The sequence below is a fragment of the Cinclus cinclus genome, chromosome 5, assembly GCF_963662255.1.
Source record: "Cinclus cinclus chromosome 5, bCinCin1.1, whole genome shotgun sequence".
Lineage (NCBI taxonomy): Eukaryota > Metazoa > Chordata > Aves > Passeriformes > Cinclidae > Cinclus > Cinclus cinclus.
The window spans coordinates 26,984,454-27,009,563 of NC_085050.1; the positions used below are offsets into that span (position 1 = coordinate 26,984,454).

At 40.5% G+C, this 25,110-nt stretch overlaps 1 protein-coding gene across 1 annotated transcript; it reads left to right on the forward strand.

Moving 5' to 3' along the window:
* On the forward strand, nucleotides 1-24,002 carry PDGFRA (platelet derived growth factor receptor alpha). The gene is made up of 22 exons (XM_062492777.1): nucleotides 1-49; nucleotides 1,451-1,765; nucleotides 4,496-4,759; nucleotides 5,489-5,619; nucleotides 7,000-7,171; nucleotides 7,275-7,464; nucleotides 7,919-8,034; nucleotides 8,511-8,637; nucleotides 9,138-9,331; nucleotides 9,784-9,878; nucleotides 9,988-10,120; nucleotides 14,190-14,294; nucleotides 14,925-15,035; nucleotides 15,773-15,926; nucleotides 17,068-17,234; nucleotides 18,410-18,525; nucleotides 19,080-19,202; nucleotides 19,780-19,891; nucleotides 21,712-21,811; nucleotides 21,933-22,038; nucleotides 22,578-22,813; nucleotides 23,855-24,002. The coding sequence occupies exons 1-22, from the start codon at nucleotides 1-3 to the stop codon at nucleotides 24,000-24,002; spliced, it is 3,264 nt and encodes a 1,087-aa protein (XP_062348761.1).
* Nucleotides 24,003-25,110: the final 1,108 nt, after the last annotated feature.

Here is a 25,110-nt window from a genome sequence, read left to right on the forward strand (position 1 = left end):
ATGGGTACTTCCCCATGGATGTTCCTGATCCTGGGATGTTTTCTCACAGGTAATGTTCCTCAGTTCTCTAACCCTCTCCACCCCTAATTTGTCATAAATCTGTATTTAAACTTGCCTTCATTCTGCCCACAAATACAAATGCCACATTTGTGGTTGCCAGGTCGCCAGCTGGCCACAGACCTGGTTTTTCTGCTTTTCCCTCCAGTAGGCTATGACAAGCCCTGCTGAGAGGGCAGCACTTTTGCGGGCCCATGTGGGCCACTTTGGCTCTCCTGTGCTGCTGTAAGCTCCCTCCTGACTTGTCTGAGTGTGCAGGGAAAGTGTTCTGCCCACCTGCAGCTGTCTCAGGGCAGAGCAGGGCTGGCCAGGCTGCCTGTGTGGGCTCCCCCATCCTCCCACGCCGCACCGCACTCACCGCGGCTGCCGGCCCAGCCTCCCAACATCTGCTGGGATAATGCTGGGATGGCACGGCACGGCGGGCTTTGCCACAGGGTGCCAAATATAGAAAGGGCCTGTAGACCGAGGTAACTCTGGGCAGGAGTGGAAAATGATTTCAAAGACAGTCTGGATTCCTGGTGCCGGTTTATTGCAGAGAGTGCCAATTTCACTCTGTGGGTCTAGGTGCTTGTTTATTGTACAGGTCATTTGGTAGATTGAAACCACCATATATTCGTGGTTTGGTAGATTGAAACCACCAAACATATTTCCTTGGTGAGTTCCTCATTTTGTAGGGTTTGGATCCTCTAATTTTCCTTCTGAAAGCTGGACCTGCACCAACCCACCTGCAAACTACCTAGACTTGCAAATCTAAGTCTGTAACTGGAGATTGCACTTGTAAACCAGTCCCATATACAACATCTAGTTCAGTGAATTGCAGTTTTAGTTGGCTACAAGCCTTTGGTACATTTTGGCTACAGGTAGACCTGACGTACAAGCTCCTGCTCTGGCCCTTTGCAGAAATTGAAGTCAGATGTAAAATGCAAGCTTTAGTCTTGGGAAGTGGTTTCCAAATTTCAGCTGTGAGGCTGAAGACTTGAAGGCTGACAGGGCTGCTGGTTTCCTGACCATGGCTATAAGAAGGTGTGAGATACCTTTGACCCAGCAGCCAGGGTGTGGAATTCATTGATCTGCAGTAGAGCTGTATACACCTTTGGGGCTGGAAAGCTGTGGTGTGGATTGGGAGCTATCTCTAACTTCAACTCTGTCTGTCTTTCACCTCTTGATTTGACAAACAGAAATCGGCAAGTAAACACTTAACATTTCAAAGGAAAGCCATTTGCTATTCCGGGGCAAAGCTTTGGCTTTCAACAAGGGCAAATTTTCTGGGACATCAGCAGGTCTGAAATAGTCAGAAAAGAAAGCTGCCCTGGATCCTCTCTGCTTCCTGTCACATCCCTGTGCTGAGGCTCTTTTGTGTATTCACATGCTATTTATTTGCGTCTTTTTGCAGGACCATTCCTAACATTTTGCCAGCTCCCTCTGCCAACTATTGTTCCCAATAGGAATGAAATGGTGGTACAGCTGTATTCCAATTTCACACTCAAATGCTCTGGAGACAGCGAAGTGAGCTGGCAGTACCCAGTGACCGAGGGAAACCACAGGATAGACATTAGACATGAAGAAAACAACAGTGGCCTCTTCGTGACAGTGCTCGAAGTAGGAAATGCCTCGGCAGCCCATACAGGCTTGTATGTTTGCTATTACAACCACACACAAGTGGAGGATGGGGAAGTGGAAGGGAAGGACATCTACATCTATGTGCCTGGTAAGTGGGAGATGCCACAGCTGTATCTGGAGCTTTGGGGGGGACAGGCAAGCCATGGATGCTCAGAAGAGCTGTGTTGCTGGTGGCAATTTACTGTCCAAGGAGGAGAAATAACCCCAGGGCCATTTCCTCATGTGTAAATCAAGACCAGCCCCTGTAAATCTATGGATATGTTCTTTCTTCCTATTTGTTTTCACATTTTGATAGGAGTTTTAGTTCTCAAGAAGAGTGATGAACTCAAAACTTTAGAGCTGATGTCTTCTGACCACCAGGGGCTGAGAGCAGACCTTGGTGGCCAGGTCAGCGCATCTGTGAGAGTATGTCCAGCCTTCAGGTTTGCTTGGCTCCCAGGTGGGGATTAACAGAAATGCCAGTCTTTTCAGGGGCACCTGGGGGGATATTCTGGGATGTGTACTGACCAAACCAGTGCTGTGTATGATGCTAAAGCTGCTGCCAGATGCGGAAGGCAATATCTTGTTCCTAACCTGAATTAGGCTTGAACTGAGAACTGGAAAAAGCTCATGTGTGGACAGGGCCTGGGAAGTGTAAAGCAATGGAGATGTCTTGGGGGTGGCTGTCAGGAGGGGAAAGAAGTGTTCTTGATGGCCAGTCTGACACAAGATTAAACACATGGTGCTGCTGTGCTACCTGTAATTTTCTAGGCAAACACAGCTTTCCCAGATGCTGTGTTGCATTTCTCTTTAGTGGTGGAAAACTGTTGGACTCAGAAAAAATGGCATCCCTTCTTTTTGGAAGTACCTGTTTACAGCTTTGCCCTTCCACCCCCTTGTTCTGACTAGAAATCTGCTTTAAAGGCTTTCCCCAATCTCTATGGGACGAAAATCTTTATTGTCATAGCTGAGATAGGCACCAAAGGCTGAGCCACGACTGACTGCTCTTGTAAAGCCCTGTCTGGATGTTTCCTCAGCGCTGGCTGGGCTTCAGGGGGTGAGGGCCACAACTGCAGGGCCAGAAGAGATCAAGCCACTGGATTTGCAGTAAATATTTTGAACAGGGAGCAGAAGAGAGAAGTAAAGATTGCAAATCATCCTGCAAAACTGCAGCATGTTCTGAAGCAGATGATACCTGCAACGGCAAGGAAGATTCTGGAAGGGCAAAAAACCAGGAAGCAATAACAGGACTTGTTTTTAAGGCTATTTTGCAGTGGCATTAAGGTTTTGCTGTTGACAGCGTGTGACTCGAGGACAGTGATTCTTCCAAGACTTTCTCTTCATTTGCCACAACAAATGTAAAGTGTTTGCATTTGTTCTTGAAGTGAGATGTTTCAGCAGAGGCTGCCAGCTTTGGCACATGCATCTCAATACCCAAGCAGCTCTAACTAAATTACCAGAAGATGTTGTTTACATTAAGCAATCTTACAATTCACCCAGTGGAGGAATATAAAGGCAAGAGATGGAAGATTTCTTCAAGAGGACTTTTTTTGGTTTGGTTTTTGAAAGCCTCTAGACATCAGCCTACCAGATTTGCAGGGCAGAGACACCCTGTAATTTTTTCCACTTGCTAACCATCAAGATGTCATAAATGCAGAAATATATCCTTTCCTCCAAATTATAGAGAATGTCTCTGTTTCCACTATAAACTTTGTCTTTACAATTGTTTTTCCTGCAATGAATTAGGAGGGCAAGGGGTGGCAGCAACTCACTTTAGCCAGGGAGGATTACATTGGGACTTCACACAATATCCTATTTTCACTAACAGCACATAGAAAACCAAACTAGGTGAATATTGTTTCTGCTTTAAATTACAGTGGGAAAATGAATACATGGAGTTGGCAGCATTTTTGGGATGGAGTGCTGTGTTTGGAATATTGCTACAAAGAGCCTGCCAGTACAACAGAAAGTCTATTGTTGGAGGGATTTGGATTGCTATTTATTAAATTTTATTATAAAGCTTTGCACAGAAGCTTCAGGCTAGCAGGGATTATTTGTTTATTCTGAATGGCCAAAAGGAGATGATTTGAGGGCTATGCTTTTTATGCACAATGTTATGCAATTATGTTTTAAACTCAGACTTTGGATTGGCTGGGTAGGAAAGTTGGCATATATTTTGTTGACTTTAAAAGAAATAAAAGTACTAGGTCCTTGTTTGCTTTTTTTCCAAGTTGAATACCATATTTTGAAAACCACATGCTGTGACCATAATTAACTATGTCTCATAAATATAATGTTGGACATGTTAGAAATACATGAAGATAAGTACCTTGAACTATTTTTGATGAAATGTGGCTTTAGTGGTGTTCAACATAAACAATATGAAACTGACTTTTACTTTTTTTTTAAACTTGGAAAGTGTTTGGATTTTTTATTTTATTTTTATTTCCCCCCTGCTTATGTATTGGTTAGGAGACAGACACTAATGAAAAAGAGGAAAAACATGTAACTTAAAATCATGTGAGTTATGATTAATAACACTTAACATTCTGGGGATGAGGATCTTTGTCTTTTTCATTTTGCACCCTGAATTATTGCAAAGGATCCTAAGCCCTTTCCTGTTTTGTGCTTAGGAGAAATGTTTCATTACATGTCACATTAAATAGCTAAAATGAGATACCACATGAAATAAGCAAACCTTACCTACAATATCCAAAACGCTTGGAGAATGAACTGTACAAGTTTCACTTATGACCTATAAGTGGTCATTGAGATGCAATTCTTGTACATGGACTTGCTACAAACAAGACAGTGTAAGATTACCTCTTGTTTTTTACAGACCCAGACATGCCTTTTGTTCCTTCTATACCAGAAGACCAGTTCATCCTAGTAGAAGAAGGTGATCCTGCAGTTATTCCCTGTCGGACAAGTGACCCAGATGCTCAAGTGACTTTAGTTAACAGTTTAGACAAGTCTGTGCATGCTTTATATGACACCAAACAAGGCTTCATAGGGAATTTTCCTGCGGGCTCCTACACATGCAAAACAGTGGTTAAAGGCGTGGAGTTCAAGTCTGATGAGTTCCTCATCTATATTATAAGAGGTATTTATTTCTGTTAATTAAAAAAAAAAAAAAAAGAAAAAGTGATTGTGTTCTTTCGTCACACTGTCAGAGTACCAGCATCATAGGGTTATATCAGACATTTCTCCAATTATGACCTCCTTGCTTCTCTGGCAGTACTGCCTGTTACTTAGTTGCAAGTTTACTCACAATTTTGATGAGAATGACATGTCCCTAATTATCTTCTTTCCAAAATTATTGCAAGAAAAATGTTTTGTAGTCCACATATTTTCATCCTATTTGCTGAAACACAAATTAAAAGGCTGGTGTTTCCCAGTGGCTTTGAACTGTCAAACTCCAGGTAGTCCGAAAAATATATTAATTTAATTATTTTGAAAACATTTTTCCTGGCCATCAAGGAATGCTCAAACACAGTCACTGATTAGCAAAATGGGAAATGGCTTTTGTACCCAATGCCTTTTTATAGAAGGATTTGAGATAGGAACCTGTAATTAAAATTTTATTTGTGGATCATTTCTTTGATGGATTGAACTCAATGTCTATGCAGTTCATGCTTTAAATACAAATTGTTTATATTAGTATAGATAGTACTTTATAGTACTAGATAGTACTTTAGTATAGCAGTATTTTAAATGAATTTTCAAGGTGATTCCCCAGTGGAGGAAGTGAAATGGAAATCTTCCTCTGAAACTGCACCATGTGAAAATTGTAATCTTTTAAAAACTAAATGAGATCTCTCTCTTCTCTTAGCTACTTCACAACTGCCTGTTGAAATTGAAGCTCTTAAAACTGTCTACAAAACAGGCGAGACCATCGTAGTAACTTGTGTGGTCTTTGACAATGAGGTGGTTAATTTACAGTGGAATTATCCTGGCAAAGTGGTAAATATCTCTCTCTCTCTCTCTTTCCACCCCCTCCCCCCCCACCCCCCCAAGTTTGAAGTTACTTATTAGGCAAGCAAGTAGGGCTGTAAAATATTATTCTCTTATCTGAATGAGGTCAGCTGAGGAGAGAAAACCAAATAAGTTATTTTAATTTTAGTTTACCATAAAAGAAAGTCAATCCCAAAAGGTAAATTTGCTGTTAGTAACTAAGCAAAGCATGAGAAGAAGGTGAGGTATGGCTGAGGAAGGAATGCTGTCTCTCAGGTCTTGTGCTGCTGCAAAAAAAAAGAAATGTGAAAGTAGAAAGATCTAGGTTTGTTGGGCATCTGAGTAGAGCTCTGCTGCTGAAGGTTTGAACCTCTAAAACAGCTCTCTTAAATCCTGGCTCATGGGGATAATAAACAACAATGAAGAATCAAATCTATAATCTTAAGTGTTCTTCATTATGCAGATGTAAACTGATAAGATTCTTAGAGTCTCTGAATTTACTAATGAGAAATACCTAATAAGAAAATCTTAAAACTTTTATAGAACCCTGAATTTTTTCAATTTTTTTTTACTGGTTAAGTAACACTGGTTTACTGTTAACACTGGTTTAACATCCTTTTGCAGTGGAAACTTTTATTCAGTGAAACCAGTCCCAGGGAATTTCAGAGTATCCCATGTAAAAAGTCTGGTTGCTGAAGGAATGATATAATTTAAGAGTACCTAGTTGTTACTCCAAATACTCCCTTTTATTTAAGTAAGTTAAGAGCCCAAGAGGAAAAATTATTTGAGCAAATGTTGTTTTGTTTTCCATCTTACCCATCAGTATAATCTCTGATATATCTTACCTTTCAAAACTAGCCCCAGTATATTTTTGTACCAGCCCCTCATGATGACATGATCTGTAATTTTCACCACCTCTTTACTCCTAGGAGTTTTCTTCTTGTCAATAAATTATTCTTGTTTTGAGAGGAAGCGGAACATAGCATCTATTAAGTGGTTACTTTTTGTCTGGTGAAGGGGATAAAAATTCATCTTACTTCATGAACATTGAACAAAGGGGACTCAAGTGTTTTTTACATCTGAGGAAAATGTAGTGCCTAAAGTGTGCTCTGTGAAGTTGCTTACCCAAATTTTCAAAGGTATTTGTTTCTTGTTTACAAAATAAGAGTTCTCAACCTCAGCCCTCTGTGCCTGCCCCCAAAAGGCTGTATTTTTACAGGCACAGTTTTTCTGTTGTGGCTGAAAAAGGCATCCCTAACTGAGTAAAAAAGTCTTCTGCCAGACAGGATTTAGATGTTGGCTCTCAATTCAGGGGTATCAAAGATCCTCACTGATGTGCTTTCAGCTCAGTTGCTTAAGCAAGGTTTTTTTTCCTTCTCCAAACTACAGAAAGAAAAAGGTCTGATAAAACTTGATGATATCAAAGTCCCATCGCAGAAGCTGGTTTACACCTTGACCATTCCTGAGGCATCAGTGAAAGACACAGGGGACTATGAATGTACTGCTCGGCATGCAACCAAGGAGGTTAAGGAAAATAAGAAAGTAGTCATTACAGTTCATGGTATAGTATGATTTTAGTGTCCAAAATTATTAACACATTGGAAAACACCATTCTTGAAAAATGTTGTGTAGTGTTGTTTACGCAAGGCTTTTTTCATTTACAGACAAAGGCTTTGTTCACCTGGAGCCTCAGTTTAGCCCTCTGGAAGCTGTCAACCTGCACGAAGTCAAAAACTTTGTTGTTGATGTGCAGGCTTACCCAGCACCAAAAATGTACTGGTTGAAGGATAATGTGACTCTGATTGAAAATCTTACAGAGATTGTTACTACTTCAGGAAGAGTCCAGGAAACAAGGTAAGAAATCTTCTGACCCTTACTTCGCCATGCTGACTTGAGTTCCTCCCCCAGAAACCTGAGCACTACTCCTCCTCACTCTTTATTCCTCAGTTTGTTACTTTTTCCTCAGTGGCATTTAAAAATAGTCGATTTTTTTTTCTATTCTAAAGGGCAATGCCTAATTTACTTCTTCTTACTATCTTCATAACATCTACCTCTTCAAGGTTCCTGAGCAAGAAACCTCTTTGCTCCCTTTAACATGTCTCCACACCAATAATTCCCTGCTCTTTCCAGTAAAATCAGGGCTTTGTTGATAGTTATTTACTACTTGAGTAATGACTTAGTTAAAGGCACGCTAGAAATGCTAAATGTCACTATGTTATAATCACAACATACCCAGATTACATGTTGCACCAAAACGACTGTTTTATGCCTGCTTTAAAAATGCGAACTAAAACTTGCATTTTTGCAGGTTTCAGAGTATTTTAAAATTGATACGAGCCAAGGAAGAAGACAGTGGATACTATACTTTGGTTGCTGAAAATGAAGATGAGATTAAAAGATACACCTTCTCATTGCTAATACAAGGTAAGCAGCCCCAAAGCCTTGCCCACCAGAAGTCATGGCATGCAGCAAAGACTTGATCCAGTTCCACACTGCATTGCCTGGAGAACGGATGCATGAAAGGCACAACCAGGGTGAGCGGAGGAGTGCGTGCGTGTTAGTCTCTGGAGCTTTTCTAGCCTGATCCTGGCTTTCACTTCTGCACTGGCCTTGAGCCAAAAAGAAACTTTATCCGCCCAGCTAAGCTATTCCAGCTGTCAGTAGGATGATAGCTCATTTAACATGACATGAAGACGTGGCACAACTGCAGCGCTTCGTTCTCACTGCTCTAGCCTAGAATCCACTCTGTGCTACGGGAGACAAACACCTCCTGGTTGAGTCTGCGTCTGTAGCTCTTGCTAAGGTGTTGGTCAAACAACACCTGTCCTGCTTTGAAATTTGAAGCTGTTTTTTTTGTAGGCACTGACAAATATTTTAACAACCTCCTGACTCCTTCCCAGTTCCAGCTCTGATCTCAGCCCTCGTGGATGATCACCATGGCTCTGCAGGTGGGCAGACAGTGAGATGCTTGGCAGAGGGCACCCCACTTCCTGATGTGGAATGGCTGGTTTGCAAGGACATAAAGAAGTAAGAGGAGTGGGTGGTTTCTTACCTGAAATATGACTTGTATCCTCAATTATCTTAACATAATTAATTACTGTACCATGTTTTCCTCATTCAGAGCCAGTAAGTTTCAGAAAATTCTTATTTCTTTTTAGAGGCATGTTGCTTATATTTCAAGAGAGGTTTTCAGTGCCCTTCTTTTTACATCTTATAGGACACAAAACAATGCATCAATTCAGGTTTCTCTCATAAAAGCTTTCTGTTCAGTAAGCCAGCACCAAGGATTTCACAGTCCAGGTTTGAGCAAGGATTTTGAGAAGTAGCTATCCCTCCATTCAGGGAGTATTTTTATTTTGAAGGAAGAAAAGTGCGGGTTTTTCAGAGATGCAATCTAAAAACCTTCTGGCCCTTAAATGTGTTGTTGTCAGAAGAAATTTGCAGGGAAAGGTAATTCCTGTTTTGTTCTCTTTTATTTATCCATGCCTACACCCAATGCCCATTTCCCCCATTATTCTTCTCTGCAGGTGCAGCAATGACACCTCATGGACCCTTTTGACTAACAATATCTCTGATATACACATGGAAGCCCACCTGGATGAGAAAAATATGGTGGAAAGCCAGGTGACCTTCCAGAAGGTAGAGGAAACCCTGGCTGTGCGATGTGTGGCAAGGAACGACCTTGGTGCTGTTACTCGAGAACTGAAGCTTGTGGCTCCCAGTGAGTTTGCTTTGTCCTTCTATGCAATTTCAACAGCCAGTTTGAACCTATTCCAAGTCACTCCAGTTCAGTCCTAATGGATAAAAATATGAATAGTTCCAGACAAAAAATTAAAGTGGATTTTTTTACACCCCAGTATTTCTGAGGATGGTTGTACAGGACTTTATGGTGAACCTGCTTTTTGCTTATGTGGTTCCATAATTCATTTTACCATTTTATTAGTACTGGCTATGGGACATTCTTATAGACAATCTACATTTAGTTGTGAAACAGGATGGCAGAGCAGGTCTGGGCTGGGAAAGACTTTGTAGTCACCAGCCTCAGGAACTTCTCCTGCCACTTCTGCAGGACACAGAAACTGCAGAGGTGGATGTGTGGGAGATGGGTGTCTTACGTGTGTGATGCTTTTCATGGTTCATGAGGAAAAGATGGTCTATCTCTTTACTCCACAGCCTTGAGATCAGAGCTAACAGTGGCTGCTGCTGTCTTAGTGCTGTTAGTGATTGTGATAATTTCACTGATTGTCCTGGTCATCATATGGAAACAGGTATGTAGAAAATTATTTCGGTTTGGGTGCTGAGCCCTGCTGGGTCTTGATCTGCTCTAAAGTCAGGCCCAGGACTAATGCTTGGTTTTTCATTCAATGTGCTCTTCAGAAGCCAAGGTATGAGATTAGATGGAGAGTCATTGAGTCTATCAGCCCTGATGGCCACGAGTACATTTATGTGGACCCAATGCAACTGCCTTACGACTCCAGATGGGAATTTCCTCGAGATGGGTTAGTGCTTGGTAAGTTTTCTGTAAGGGACTAGCCTCATCCTTCTTTGGGGAGAAGGACATTCAGTGATCATTCTGAGGTTTCTGCAGGATTTGCAATGGAAGTTATAGCCACAGAGTCCAGTGTCTTGCTGTGTCTGTCTGCTCTCCTCAGTTTTCCTTCCTGCTCCTCTTCTACAGTGGCATCAGGTCCTTGTGTTAGTGTCTTCTGTGCCTCCATTCCAGTTGTCCTACATGTGCCCTGTGTGCAGTGTCCACCCCTACATGTCTTAGGGTTTCTCTCAGTGTTAAATGCCCTTTTCAACCCTCACTTCTGCTAAGGCATCCACAAGAAGGATGTCAGTACTTTTTTATCTGCAAGACATTCATATACTTACTTGCAGAGGCCAAGAAAATCTGCAACTAGTTATGTAGTTTTATTAAAAATATTTTTAAAATTATTAATCCATGCCATGCACGTATCAGTGCTGAGTAACTGCATTTTTTTTTTTTTGTGGCTACTGTCCTTCTTTCTTCTTCCTTCCCCTTCTGCTTTCTTGCTTTGCTATTCCTCATTGGAATTCGTACATAATTCAGTCATAATTAATTCCTCAAGGCTGGTCCAATCTCTCATTTATATCAATTGAAAATGTAATGACAATAGAAAATTTTAATGTTCTATCCAGATAGTGTTTTAAACATACAAGGCTTCTCTCTCTTGGAGATATCCGTGAACACAACTGTATTGCAAAACACAGGAGAAGAAGACAAAATGTGTCTTTTGTTGGATATATTTCAAGAAACATACTCCCCTGGTATAGTTCTTCACTATCACAGAGAAAGAGTTAATTCTTGAAAGAAGCAAGAGAAAAATTTCCGGTTCAGGAACAATATATTTTAATTAAATTCATGTTGCTAATTGAAGACTAGAGGAGGATGAATGTTTTATGGAATTATTTTATTACTACCCAGACTTTAATTATATGCCTAAATAGGATTTGTCAGATCTGAGTTGTTAAAGACCACCATTGTGACTTTGTCTCCCTCTGACTCATGAGCACCAGCCTGCTTCAAGGCCTCCTTGTTTACAAGTGTATTCAGAACAGTCAGTAACTTTAAAACCCAATGCTCCAAATCCTTTTGGCAATCTGGATTGCACAACTGCTCTACTTGACACACTCACCCACTGACACTTTTGCCATATTAAATGCCTGCTGGTGAGGGGGGCCCCTCTTTTCTTTCTGGGGCTAACAATTCTGGTTTGTGCGGATTTTCTCTTATCTAAGTGGGAGATGACAGCAAAGCAATTACACCTTTAGTTCAGGGAGCCTCTGAAGCAGGTTACAAACCCATTTTGGCTCTGCCAGATGAGTATTTCCCATCCTAGCTGTGTAAGCCAGCTGGCATTTATTTGTTTTTTTCCAGCCAGTAGTGCCTGGAGTGCAGTTCTGTGTTAAATGCCAGCTTTGAACATTGCCTGGATGTATCTTCAATTGACAAATTTGGGTTGCACTGCAAATTTCCCTTTACAATCACTGATCCACAGGGTATGCAGTGCACTGCTGTTTAAAGGCCTTATGAACCAGTGCAAGTCGGGGAGATTCATACCAGAAGGATCAACACAGTAATGCCATGAGCTGTTTGAACACCACTGCCTTCTGCTGGCTCTGCTGAGAACTAGAGAGGTGCCAGCAGGACCTGGACCTTCTCACCTGGCTGACAGAGCTGAAAGCAACGCCTTTTGAGGCATGGGGTCTGAGTGCTGGCGCTCAGGACACCAGGGTGGCTGCACAGAGACAGCAGAATTGCTCTCATCACTTCCCAGCAGGCCACTTATTTGTCCTGGTGACCTTAATAAAATGAAATGCTGGTCTGATGCAGAATCTGAACCATGCCCACTTGAAAAAGTCAAGTTAAGATTCAAGTCACACAACAGTCAGATGTTCTAGGCTCATTTCATGAGTCTAGAAACTGGTGTAGATTATAAAGCTTGACACTTGTTTGACTTTTAATATAGACTAAGAGATTTATGGTTTCATTTGGGGTAGATTGATTACCCCAGACAAATTTTAGCAGAAGAAACATCCAGTTGAGGTGGTTGCATCTGGAACGAATTCACACATTTCACCCTTGTGTCCTCTGAGCAGAAAAGCAGCACCTCTCTGGCAGGCACAGCAGATAGGCTCTGTGGATGGGTGCAGAGGTTGAATTAGTTGCTGTTCCTCCACTAGTTCGAGGGCTCTTGAGCTGCTGCTTTGTCTGCACAGTCCCTCTGTGGTCCCTCTCCTTCAGAGAGCAGATCACAGCACTGCCTTTATACTGAAAAGTAAATTCGCACTATCATTTTGAGCTTCTATGAAGCCCTCATCAAGAATATGAGGGCATTATAGATGGTTCCAGTTCTTAGGTAGTAAGCTCCCACCTGGCTCCAAATTTCAAATGCAAAAGACATGGAGGCTTGGGCTACATCTGCAGAGAGGGTTGAAAAGGGGAAATAGCAGTGATGGCTCCCTGCCATTCCGGAAGTGCTCTCACTGTCTCCACATGCACCCCAGCCCAGTAGAGGTGATGGAGAGGGAGATGTGTGCCTCGTGCTCAGCTGACAATATGGTTTTGGGGAGGAATTGGCTTGTGAAGACAAGAAGATCAAGGAGCATCAGCAAATGCCATCACATGCTGAAGGGCTGCATCCTGCCATATGGCTCCCAGACCTTCAGTCTGAAAAGTTTCAGGGGCCAAATTTCAAACTCAGGTTGTTTGAATTAGTCCGAAATTTAGTGTGAAGCTTTCTCACATCCTGATTGGGAAGGATAACCTTTGGAACACGGGAATCTTGAAAAGAAATCGCATAGCTTCTGTGGGCATGACAAACTATGCTGTCATAATCTTGGAGAAGTTCGCCAGTGTTAACTCAGCTAAGCATTCTTTAACCATTTCTTGTGCTGGTTAATGATGTAGATATTGTTTGGCTGAAAATTTTCTTTCAAAAGCATGTGTACAATAAAAGTGGGGGCAGTAGCTAGAGGATAACAGAAACATATGGCATTGCATGCCAGATAACACCTTCAGAAGTGTAAGAGGTGACAAGTTCAAACTGCAAATGAATGTCAAAGACAAAATGCTTTTTGTCTCTGTATATCCCCATAGTAAAATTCACTACTTATTCTTTCTGTGCTCAAAGTTAAAAAGTAACATAAAATCAAGGTGACAGCTTGTCAGGCATGTGATTATATTCTGGCATCTGGACATCATATACAGGTTTGTTCACTAAGTGTTCCCTTGATGAACTTGCTTTTCAATGCAGAAGCTATCAAATACAGTATTTTGGAGTATGTTTGTGCAGTTCATGTTTCTCTAAAATCTCACTCAATCTGTATAAAATTCTTCTGGAGACTGTATCCAAATTAGAAGATGGGATATATTAATTCCAAATTTTTGTCTAAATTGATTTGTGGGAAGAGTAAAGGGTCTGTAAACATTAGCTGTTTCATTACAGCACTTGGAAATTTGCAATACAATTTATTCCAGCAGATGAAACACACTTGTACATTAAACTTCAGAGAAGTTTCCCCTCATATGTGATCAACATGTATTTCAGCTTCTTGCAGATCTGAAATGGTGCTGTCTACTTCTGAATGTGCTGTTGGTGTGCTTTAGTCCATTTTACTGCTGGATGTATCCAGGTTTATATAATAAGCCAAAACTACAGCTGAGGGACCCAATTCAGATTTGTAAGTCAGGAACACGCCTGAGGCAAGGTGCTGAGGCAAGGAGGTCAGCTTAAGCCTAGGACAATCCATGGTGTGAGAGGATAATATGAAGATGGCAGAGCACAGGAAGGGATGAATTTGAATGAGCTGATCTTCCAGGTGCAGGTGTGCTCTTGATGTTTGCTTGCATCGTTTTAAGAATTGTACTTAATGATAGCATTTCATATCTGCTTTTTCTGCTTTAAAACAGCAATAATAGCAATAATACCAGTGGTCTGGCTAAGGGAATGTGCCCCTTCCACACAAGCATCAACTTGTACAGGAATGGAGGCAGGAAAGGAGCTGAATTGTTGTTGCTTTCTGAAATAAATAACGCTCTCCCCTGTGCTCAGGTCGGATCCTTGGTTCGGGTGCATTTGGAAAAGTAGTTGAAGGGACTGCATATGGATTGAGTCGCTCTCAACCGGTGATGAAAGTAGCTGTGAAAATGCTGAAACGTAAGTTGTCATGGTTCCCTTTCCCAGCTAAGCTAGCTATAAATCAATTCTTCATATCTAAAGTTGGAAATGAATGGTGAAATTCAGGATTTTAAAATTGTATGTTAGATTTCTTTATGGCATTTCAAGCCTGAAGGTAGCCAGGCTTTGGAAAACATCCAACATTTAGGTTTAGCTGAACAGCTACAATAACTCAAGAAATATCGAGAAAGATAAAGCAGCCACTAATGCCTGGGAACAAATGAGGGCTATACAACAAGGAGAAATAGGCAGGTCTTGTTTAAGAGTCTTAAGTTCACTGTAGATTTCCTGAGAATCTGATGCAGTGATTATGTAGGAACCACGAGAGCTTGCTTGTGTTGAATGAGCAGCTTGTAGAGTGCTTCTGTGCCACGTGGACAATCCACTACACTCCTGGAGAGCCACAAACAGACTGGGTCAGCTACTGAGCTGCATCAAGTGAGTCCCTTCTTAATCATTTGTGGCTCCTCTCCAAGTCTTAAGAAAGACACACATCAAGTAAAGGATTCTGTGGCAGCAATGCTCCAATGAGGCGAGCAAGGAGAAATCTTTAGTTGATATGAAAATGGTGACTGCTCCCACTGAGTGGTTAATGTTTTTTTTCTACAGCTACAGCTAGATCCAGTGAAAAACAGGCACTAATGTCTGAATTGAAGATAATGACACATCTTGGCCCCCACCTGAATATTGTGAACTTGCTTGGAGCTTGTACAAAATCAGGTGGGTTTGGCTGACAAAGTAAAGGTTTGCTGTGGGGTCATCATTCAGTGTTTAACAAGCACATTGATGCCTGAAAATTTTTAGCTTTTTATGTAATCTTTATGCATTTGTAGCTTTGCAGACTGTTAAATGCCTAGGTATAACTTCTAGTACTTTTCCAGCTTTCTTGTCCCTGGGGAAAAATGCTTATTGATGTGTTCCTTAAATTTTATCTAGTCTTGCCCATTAGTTTACTAAGGACCTTTTATTTTGTACCATGTAATCATAGACACAACAAAGGTCGGGTTGGAGATCAGTGGAGAACTCCAATGGGACTGAACCCGGGGGGGAGATGACCCAATCAACTGCTCCTCTAATTGGACAATATTGGCTAGAAATTCTAATTGTCCCATTTTATAGAATTGTGCAAATTTAATTTGGAGCTTGCTTTTTTTTTTTATATATATATATTGTGTACCTGAAGGCTTATATATTACCATTCTAACGTTGTTTGGAAAAGTCTGTGTTCTGTTTCCTGGTATCAACACAGGTTTCAAGTACAGGATTTACCAATAAATATAAAAAAATACAGGTTTCAGAAAGCTTGATATTTGATAATAATTGCAGTCATAACTTAGTAGCTAGAAATGTATTAACTCACAACTCTATTTTCTACTACTTTTGGAGTATTTTTTGTATTTGTTTCTGTTTTTCAAAATCTGCACTCATCAATGCACACTTCTGCTTTATTTTAACAGGTCCTATTTATATCATCACTGAATACTGTTTTTATGGTGATTTGGTGAACTATCTGCATAAGAATAGGGATAATTTCCTGAACCGACATCCAGAAAAGCCTAAAAAAGATTTGGATATCTTTGGGATGAACCCTGCTGATGAAAGCACAAGAAGGTGAGAGAAAAACAAAACAAAACAAAACAAATACGTGACCTGCGACTTAATTACTTAAATCATTATTAACCTTTGTTGCATTACTCTCATTAATTGGTTTAAACTCCACCTTATATTTTTTGTTAGACTTTTATTTGTCAGGTTTCATAGGTCTGGGAAAGTTTCAGCAATTTTTATTCAATCTCTCTGACACGTGTCCTAGATAAGTGTTTCGTGCATGAAGACATGCCTGCAGTCTGAGGACCCCTGTGGTTTCTTCACAGATATCCTGATGTCCTAAAGATATTTAATAATAAATCACAGCCCAGTGTTTCCTCTTCTTTAAATAAAAACCTACCAAAACCTAAAAAACAAACAAACAAACAAAAAACCCAACAAAACCCCATCCTTTTGGCTCTACATGCCAAAACTTTTAAAAGTAAAGTGCATCTACCTATCTCCTTGTTACCATGCTTAGGGAATTTCCACTGTCTAAAACTCAGTCCCTTCAACAACCTGGCAGAGCTTGTTCTCCAGGCTCAAGTACTCTCCTTTATCAACTAAATGGCTTAGCCAGTCTCAATAGTGTCCTAATGGTTAATGTTCATCCCAGAACTTTTTCCAGATGATAGTTGAGGATTCAGCAATAATGTAATGCCATAAAATGAGCCAGGATTTAAAAGGTGAAACAGAGATTAATTCATAAAGTCACTCAGACAAATAGATCAACCGACTTGGTAGCTGAGTAAAGCCAGTACTATTCATCTGGGCACGGGTTTGTTCAGCATGGATTTGTCTGGGTGAATAAATTACACCTGTCATTTGGAATACCTTCAGCTAAAAGCCCTAGGTAGTGATACTTGAGTTCAGTGGGATTTTGGGAAATAAAACACAGTTACATACCTGACTGTTGGCAAAAGCCTAAGTTTGAAGTGCTTGTGTCTGACTACAGTAATACAAAGTAACATGTATTAATAAGTGATGATTGTGTTATACATATGATACACGGTAATGATCTTTACATACATATATTTGCTAGCAAGAAGCCAGCTGTTGAATTTCACATCAATACAATAGTACACCTTAAGTGAATGGTTAGGTATGCATATGCTGTGACAGGGAAGTCACTAGCTGATACACTTGTATTTTTTTCTGATTTCAGTTATGTGATACTATCATTTGAAAACACTGGAGAATACATGGACATGAAACAAGCTGATACCACTCAGTATGTGCCAATGCTGGAAAGGAAGGAGGGCTCTAAATACTCTGATATTCAGAGATCTGTGTATGATCGCCCAGCTTCATACAAGAAGAAGTCCATGTCAGGTAATGTAGAACTGTGCCTTATGCATATATCATTAATACAAATTATTCTTGTGTAAACACGTATCTTATTTTTGTCCTCTAAATGCACACAAACTACTGAACAAGCTCTGTTCAGCAAGAGCATGAGCATAAGCCGTAAGCTAAAAGCTTGTGGTTGTGCTCTTCCATTCTGCTCTGGGGGTAGGAGCGCATGTTGCTGGAGCAGAAGGGGTCCTGTTGTGTATTTATTTCTGTGCTGAAGCACTGTGTAGCTGTGCTCTGCAATGGGGCTGTAGGCACTCTTTGGAGGCAGTGATATTATCAGTCTTGTAGTTTGAAGGATTTTGAGCAATAGCAATGACCAATAATAATAGTAGTTTATATTTTACTACTTCCACTTATATTTTGGATTAAGTAACACTTACCAAATACAGAACACTCCCAAATACTTTCCTGGCTTATGTAATGAAGATAATGAATGCATCCTATTCCCTGTCCTTGTTCTCAGAAACCAAATATGCTTTTCTTTAAAAACAGACACCATCACTTCTGCCTCCAGGCCTCAGAAACTGAACCATATCCAGTCCCAGATCTGCATGGCAGACTTATATACTCATGCTCTAGAACAGTCAGAGAAAATGAATCACTGGATTTTGACTGTTGGTTTTTTTTAAATTTTTTTCTGGCATTTTTCATAAAAAAAATAAGAACTGCTGCCATAGACTTAATGACCATTTTTGCTGGTATTGGATTAGTCCCAGTGAATACTTCCTGGGAAACAACAGTGTTCAACAAAAGTAAATGGATAAGAATGTACATGCATGCACAAAACCCTAATGAAAGCATCACCTCTAAACAAATATTTTTGTACCACACATTGAGTAAACAACCTGTGTGACTGAGTAACGCCCATGAACACTCCTTTTTCACTTTACTTTTTCCTACCCTTCCCAGGGGGAAAAATTACAGACAGGAGAAAACCCAAACCTGTTATTTAATACTGGCTGTTTTAAAAAAAAGCAGTATGTGCCAGTGACTGATGCAGACATTAGAAGTGGTAATAGTTAGTATGAAAAAACTGTTTTGGTCATGGTACTCTGCTAAAATTATCAGCTCAGAATCATGGTAGGTAGGGGAAGATGGATGCTACTTTCACACTCCACAGCAAAACCACGTTTTTCTTCTTTTTTCAATAGAATCAGAAGTCAAAAACCTTCTTTCAGATGACAGTTCAGAGGGCCTCAGCCTACTGGATTTGCTAAGCTTCACCTACCAGGTTGCACGGGGAATGGAATTCTTGGCTTCTAAAAATGTAAGTAAATAAAAACGTAAGCAAAATGGAATAGGGTGAAAAAATGTCTTCTGTAGCTATGGCTTTAAATTTAGATTTTGACCATATGAGATAACATGGTATTCTTTTTTGAGATACAGGCAGCTTTTTCACTTACCTGGAGAGAGATCACCAGGGTGGGACAAAACCAAAGCAGCAGTCACTCATCTTCCCCTGCTTCATCCTGTGACATTGCTGGTGTCAGGGTGCCAGAGATGGTGGAGGATCAAAGCAGGGCCTGGGTGAAGGGTCCATGCTGGTCCACAAGCCAGCATGGTCAGAAGCACAGGCACATCATTAGTACATGATGGGTAGAATGGCTAGAAAAGACCTCACTTTTGCCTCCTGCCCCCTAAAATGCATCCGTGTGAGACCTCACTGGTCCTGGAGCCTGGTGCCTCCTTGCCCCTGTTAGCAGGTGCTTATTCAGTAGAAGGTCTTTTTAGGACTGTACCTAGAAAGTCAACCTTTTAGTAAGGGCAGTGGCCCTCATGGAAAAAGCATGTCCTTGAACAACTTTGTTTTTCTCCATACAGTGTGTGCACCGTGACTTGGCCGCTCGTAATGTCCTCCTGGCTCAAGGAAAAATTGTGAAGATCTGTGACTTTGGGCTGGCTAGAGACATCATGCATGATTCCAACTATGTCTCCAAGGGCAGTGTATGTACTTAATCTCTGGAGCTCTGCTTTAAGTGAAATGAAAATTGTCAGTTTTAAATGCTATTTCATGTTCTTGCCATTCAGTGTTGGTTATAGTAATTGACCATTGGGATGAATGTGCCTCAGAACAATTTATCTTCAGATCATTAATTCCTGTAACTTTTCTAACTCCTTTTTAAAGCCAAAAAATACACACTTAGGACTTCACAGTCTGACATTTTTAACTGTCAGGTTTTGTGGCTGGATAAATTATTAAGGAACTGTCAAACAATGACATATCAGACTTAGTTCAGCACTGCCAGATTTTGCATCATACGTTCAATCATTTGCTACCTAGTAATTTGCTAGTGATAGAATTAATACAGTTATGATTTAACTATTTTTTGGGGGAGCAATAAGTAGCATTTCTTATAATCCTGATACCTCTGTATTAAATTGAATTAAAAAAAAACACTACCAAGGCTAACACAACTTTTTCTATAGAGGGATGTTATTCCTGGCTATCAAACAGCAATTGCAATGGTAAGCATGTATTTAATGACTAACCTCTTGTGTTTGTGCTTTCTTTTTATTACAGACATTCCTCCCAGTAAAATGGATGGCACCTGAAAGTATTTTTGACAACCTGTACACCACATTAAGTGATGTCTGGTCTTATGGCATTCTGCTGTGGGAAATATTTTCTCTTGGTATGTACTGTGAATATTTTCCTATTTGTAGTGATTAAGTTTTTTTAATTCCAACTGTTCTACATGAAGTATTTCAAATTCTGCATATAAAAAATATATGTGTGAAATCCACTGTTAGCTGTTCTTCTGTATAGGATTTCAGATTCCAGTGTTAGGTGTGAATTGAAATGTCTGTATGCTCCCAAAGTTCGCTTTAGTTTCTGTATGGATTTTTTTTCTGTTTGTTTGTTTGTTTGGGGTTTTCTTTTTCTTTCTTTGTTTTTGCAATACACTTTTTTTTTGTAAAACTAAAAGAACTGTGTGAAAATCTTTTGTGGAAAAGTATTGGTGTGCCACAACAGGATTGATTTTCTGTCTAATATGAGAAGGAACATGTTTCTCCCTTGCAATGGGGTGCCTGGGGCTGCAGCCCAGCTCAGCAGCTGCTTTGGAACAGTCTCTTCAAACACGTTTCAAAAGAGCCTGTCTTAGTCCCATTACAGAATGAAAATAAATGTCAATCTTCTCAGACACCGATTTCTCATTTCCAGGTCAACTCTGTTCACACAGTTGGTTAATGGCAGCGTAAAGTGGTTATGACAATATATAGCAGTTACAGACAATGTACAGTTCCCAGCTGGGAACAGCCTGGCTCTCTCCTCAGCCTCATTAATTAGCCTCCTGGATGGGTGGATGGCCCGCTTCAGCGAGCGTGCATTGCCCACATTTACTGCCAGCAGAATTACTCATGCCTGTATGGCATCTACTGCTGCCCCACGGCAACCCCCAGCCTAATGTTATTTGCTAGAATAAGTTGTCACATAGCTGCTTCTCAGAAAACAGCAGTTGCACCACTATTTATGGTATTGATTCCTGTAATCTCCGGGCATCATATGATCCTGTAAACAGCCATTCTCCGATATCTCTGGGAGGCGTTGGACAGTGCAGGAACTGAAGCACTGCACTTCACTGCTCTACCTGTAAAAGAGGTTCTGAAGCTCAGTTTTAGTTGAAAATCCTGCTTTTGAAAGGGCAGAGGTTTCTGAGGTAATATTATAACATGACCCTCCATCTGAGAAAATCGTTGCTTTTTGGAAAGCAAAACATATCCTCAGCAGTGTTTGTTAAGAAGGTAAATTTTAACACCTTGCTACCATGCTGACCTCAGCTTGAATTACCCTTTTACACATCAGCAACAACTGAGCATGAGTGCAACGATATCTCTGTGCTGCAGCCCCAAATTATCAGTTAACTGTGTCAGCTTGGGCCAAGTCCAAACTTTTTGACAGTCCATGCACGTGACATGTTAGCTATTGTCTAAAGCCAGCTGCCCAGCTGGGAGGAGTGGGGTATGGAGGGGACTTACACCAAAGGCTCTGGCCTTGCAGTCAGGATGAGGTGTGTTACTCAGGCCCTGTCCCTCCCAGCTGTCCTACAGGTGCCAAAGGCAGTGATGCCAGACAGAGCAAGTATCCAGGCTAAGTTCTCACAGAAAGGCAGTGGCAGGGCAGAGCTGCAACCTCAACTGTGCCAAATGCAGGTTGATAACCTCATCCAGCTATTACCCAATCTCTGTCCCAAATACATGATATAAACACTGTAAAGGTACTTTTTTCTGACTAGTACCTGCTTCAATCTTTCTTAGCAAGCGTTTCACATTAGGGTTTAATGTCATCAAGACAATAGCTCTGATGTGAAACACTGGCTAGGAAAGAATCATTCTGATGTCATGTTAAATTATAGTGTTAACAGTTCATGACATGAACAGGAAGACAGTACTTGGGAACTTTTCGTGTATAGTCAAGTAGAGAGTAGTACTTTTGCTTCTCTTTTATCTGCAGGTGGCACACCATATCCTGGCATGATGGTTGATTCTACTTTCTACAATAAGATCAAGAGTGGATATCGAATGGCCAAACCTGATCATGCTACCAATGAAGTGTATGTTTGCATTTGGCTTTTTCACACCTGCCCAGTCTCCAGAGAATTTTGGCTTTAGTTTCTGTTTGATCAGTTATGTTCCTCTACCAGCTGGTTGAACTGGTTTCCTTCTTGTCTGCAGGTATGAGATTATGGTGAAGTGCTGGAACAGTGAACCAGAGAAAAGACCTTCTTTCTACCATTTGAGTGAAATTGTGGAGAGTTTGTTGCCTGGAGAGTACAAAAAGGTTTGCTCTTTGTAATTTTCTCTGTTTTTTTTTTTTTTTCTGTATACTGCTTCAAAGGGAATTATAAGCATTTGTCCAGCCATATGACCTAGTTCTATATATTTAATGAGATTCTATGGGCTGTGAAATGATTCCATAAAGGGGACTTCTTGGCCTATGTGTATAATCTCCCTCTCTCCTTCTTTGGACCCTGACACCAGCAAGTTTTCCCCTCACACTTCTGACAGCTCTGGACAAGTTGTGCCTGACCCATCATTCAGTGTTTCATTTTTCCCACCTACCTTAACTCCCTTCTCCATACCCTTCTTTCACATCTATTTGTCTTCTTTGTGCTGCCACAAAGCTTTGCTCCTGCATTATCTAAAACTTACATGTCACTTCTCCCTTCAAAGCAATTGAAGATTCTGGACTTCTCTATCCAGTGTTGCTGGCTCATAGGGCAGAGTATTTGCTATGCTAATGAGTCACAGCTGCCCATCTGAAGAAAGGCAGCCTTAATGAATAGTATCTAATGAGGGGGTTGGAATTAATATTTTCAGAGCTACGAGCAGATTCATCTGGACTTCCTGAAAAGTGATCACCCAGCTGTCACACGCATGAGAGGGGACTGTGACAATGCTTACATTGGTGTAACCTACAAGAACGAAGACAAGCTAAAGGACAGGGAGAGTGGATTTGATGAGCAGAGGCTGAGTGCTGACAGTGGATACATCATTCCCCTGCCTGACATTGACCCTGTTTCTGAAGATGAGCTTGGCAAAAGAAACAGACACAGGTAGGTGCAGTTGGCAGATCCCTTAGCCCATAGTCATCATGTGGGGTCATGTTTGGCAATGTCCATTTACACTTTATAGCATCATACTCTGCAAATGGTTTCCTTAGCTCTGTCGAAATTACTTATTGGGGAATCACATATAAATATGGTAGTATGACTGGCCACAGTGTTTTCAATGGGAAAAAATTTATTTTGCCTGTTTTGTGGTTGACAGGGTAAGGTGACTGCTTGACTGCTGGTAGGGTGGTTCAGTGTGTTTTTGGGAGTCCTTTAATAGCTTGGTCAAGTCACAGTGGTTGTCTGGTGGATCTGTGGGCACATTTTGCAACATATCTTGCCTCCTTGGGGCTTCATATGAAACCTTCATATGAAAAGGACTGATTTATTTATATGAGACAAATTCCAAAATTTGGGAGACATTGTTGATAATATCTTCTATGGTATAGTTTTCTATGAAAGCAGGTTGTCCAGAACTTTTTATTTCTCTCTCGTCAATTTGTGTGACCAATGCCACTACAACATCACACCAATTGTGACCCTAATTGTGTGTGGTGCAGGTTTAATTCAGCACTTAATTCATTGTATATAGATTCAGCAACCTAGAAATATCTTTTTTGTTTGTTTGCATATTTTTGTGCTTTATTCAAGTGAGGGAAGAAAGAATTCTGTGAAAGTACTAGCAAAATTAAGACATATTCTTATTCTTGTTATCCTTATCTTACTGTCTATCATTGCTATTTTATTTTCACCTGACCTCCTTAGATTTACCTAAGTGACCTATTGTCACAGTAGTACCATAAGAGTATTTCTCCAGCAAGTCTGGCTGAGAATGCTTGGAGGAACATAAGAACAGCATGCTCCTTTGAATTCACTACTTTTGATATACAAGATATGTCATGTCCTAAGAAATTGGTGGTCATAGTTACCTAAGATTGCACTGTGGGTCAGAAAGCATCTGGGGAGGTAGCATTCAGTTCTGCTAGAGACAGGAGTATTTACCCAGCCACAGGACCTTATCTCTGAGATATTTGTCTCTTCCAGTTCACAGACATCTGAAGAAAGTGCCATTGAGACTGGTTCCAGTAGCTCTACCTTCATCAAGAGAGAGGACGAGACCATTGAGGACATTGACATGATGGATGACATTGGGATCGACTCCTCAGACCTGGTGGAGGACAGCTTCCTGTAACCCCACAGACACCTGCCAGCTCTGCACACAGGGAAGCTTCCCGTGCTGTCTACAGACTTCTGCTCCACAGAGAAAACCACTTTATTGCAATGTCAAGGATGTGAAGAGGAGGCGGATTTGTAGAACGGAACTCCCAGAAATGGGCAGAAGAATCAGCCTGAGTGTAAATGAAAGAGACATGTTGAAGATGGATTTTTTAGTGTTGCTCCTTGCAGTACTTCAGTAGCATCTCAGTGTTGTTTGCCATTCCAACTGGTAGGAGGATGAAGGGAAAAGCCACAAACAGACCAGTTTTGTGTTTCAAGGGCATTCATATGACTTTGATGAATCAATTTTCCACTGCAGCAATACTTCACCATTGTAATTATGTAAATAACTGTCTGCTCAAGGATCTTTTGAGGTGCACATTGAACATATGCCATGGATTTTAGAAGAGGTCATTAATGAATTTTGTGTACTTCCTCCCTCAATCTCAATGTCAGCTGCTGTTGAATTATCATGTGAATTGAAGAACATGCAAAAACCACTTTTGGACCAAAAAGGTCTAAACCTACAAGGGACTGACTGGTACTATAAAACATGTTACTTTCTACCATTAATGCAAGTAAAGGGAAATAATAATGATAATAATAATAATGATGATAATTAAAAGTCAGTCTATAATAGGTGTTAGAAACCTAGTAAGTCTTTATTAACTATAGAAGGTAGCTGTTTTCAAGATAATACTACTACTGTTTTCAGTAACACTAAATGTATATTTTACAATCCATTGTCCTTCAGTAAAAGCATAGTATCAAAACAGTTTTTTAAGTTCAGGGGATAAATTTCCAGCCCAAAAAAACTTTATGAAACAATTGGGATTTTTTTTTTTTTTTTAAAAGGTGCGCAGTAGATTAAATTGTTAAACTATATGGTAATTGTTCTGGTTAGCTAAAACTACTTTAACATAGAGAAAAAGATTTAAGATTTTTTTCTTTCATGATCTGAGTAGCTTTTCTAATCAGATATATTAGAAGCAATTCATTTTCCTCTGATTAAGTGGGGTTCTAAAAATTTAAATTTAAAAACAAAATTATGCCAGATTTCCAAGATGCTGGAGAATGGAAGA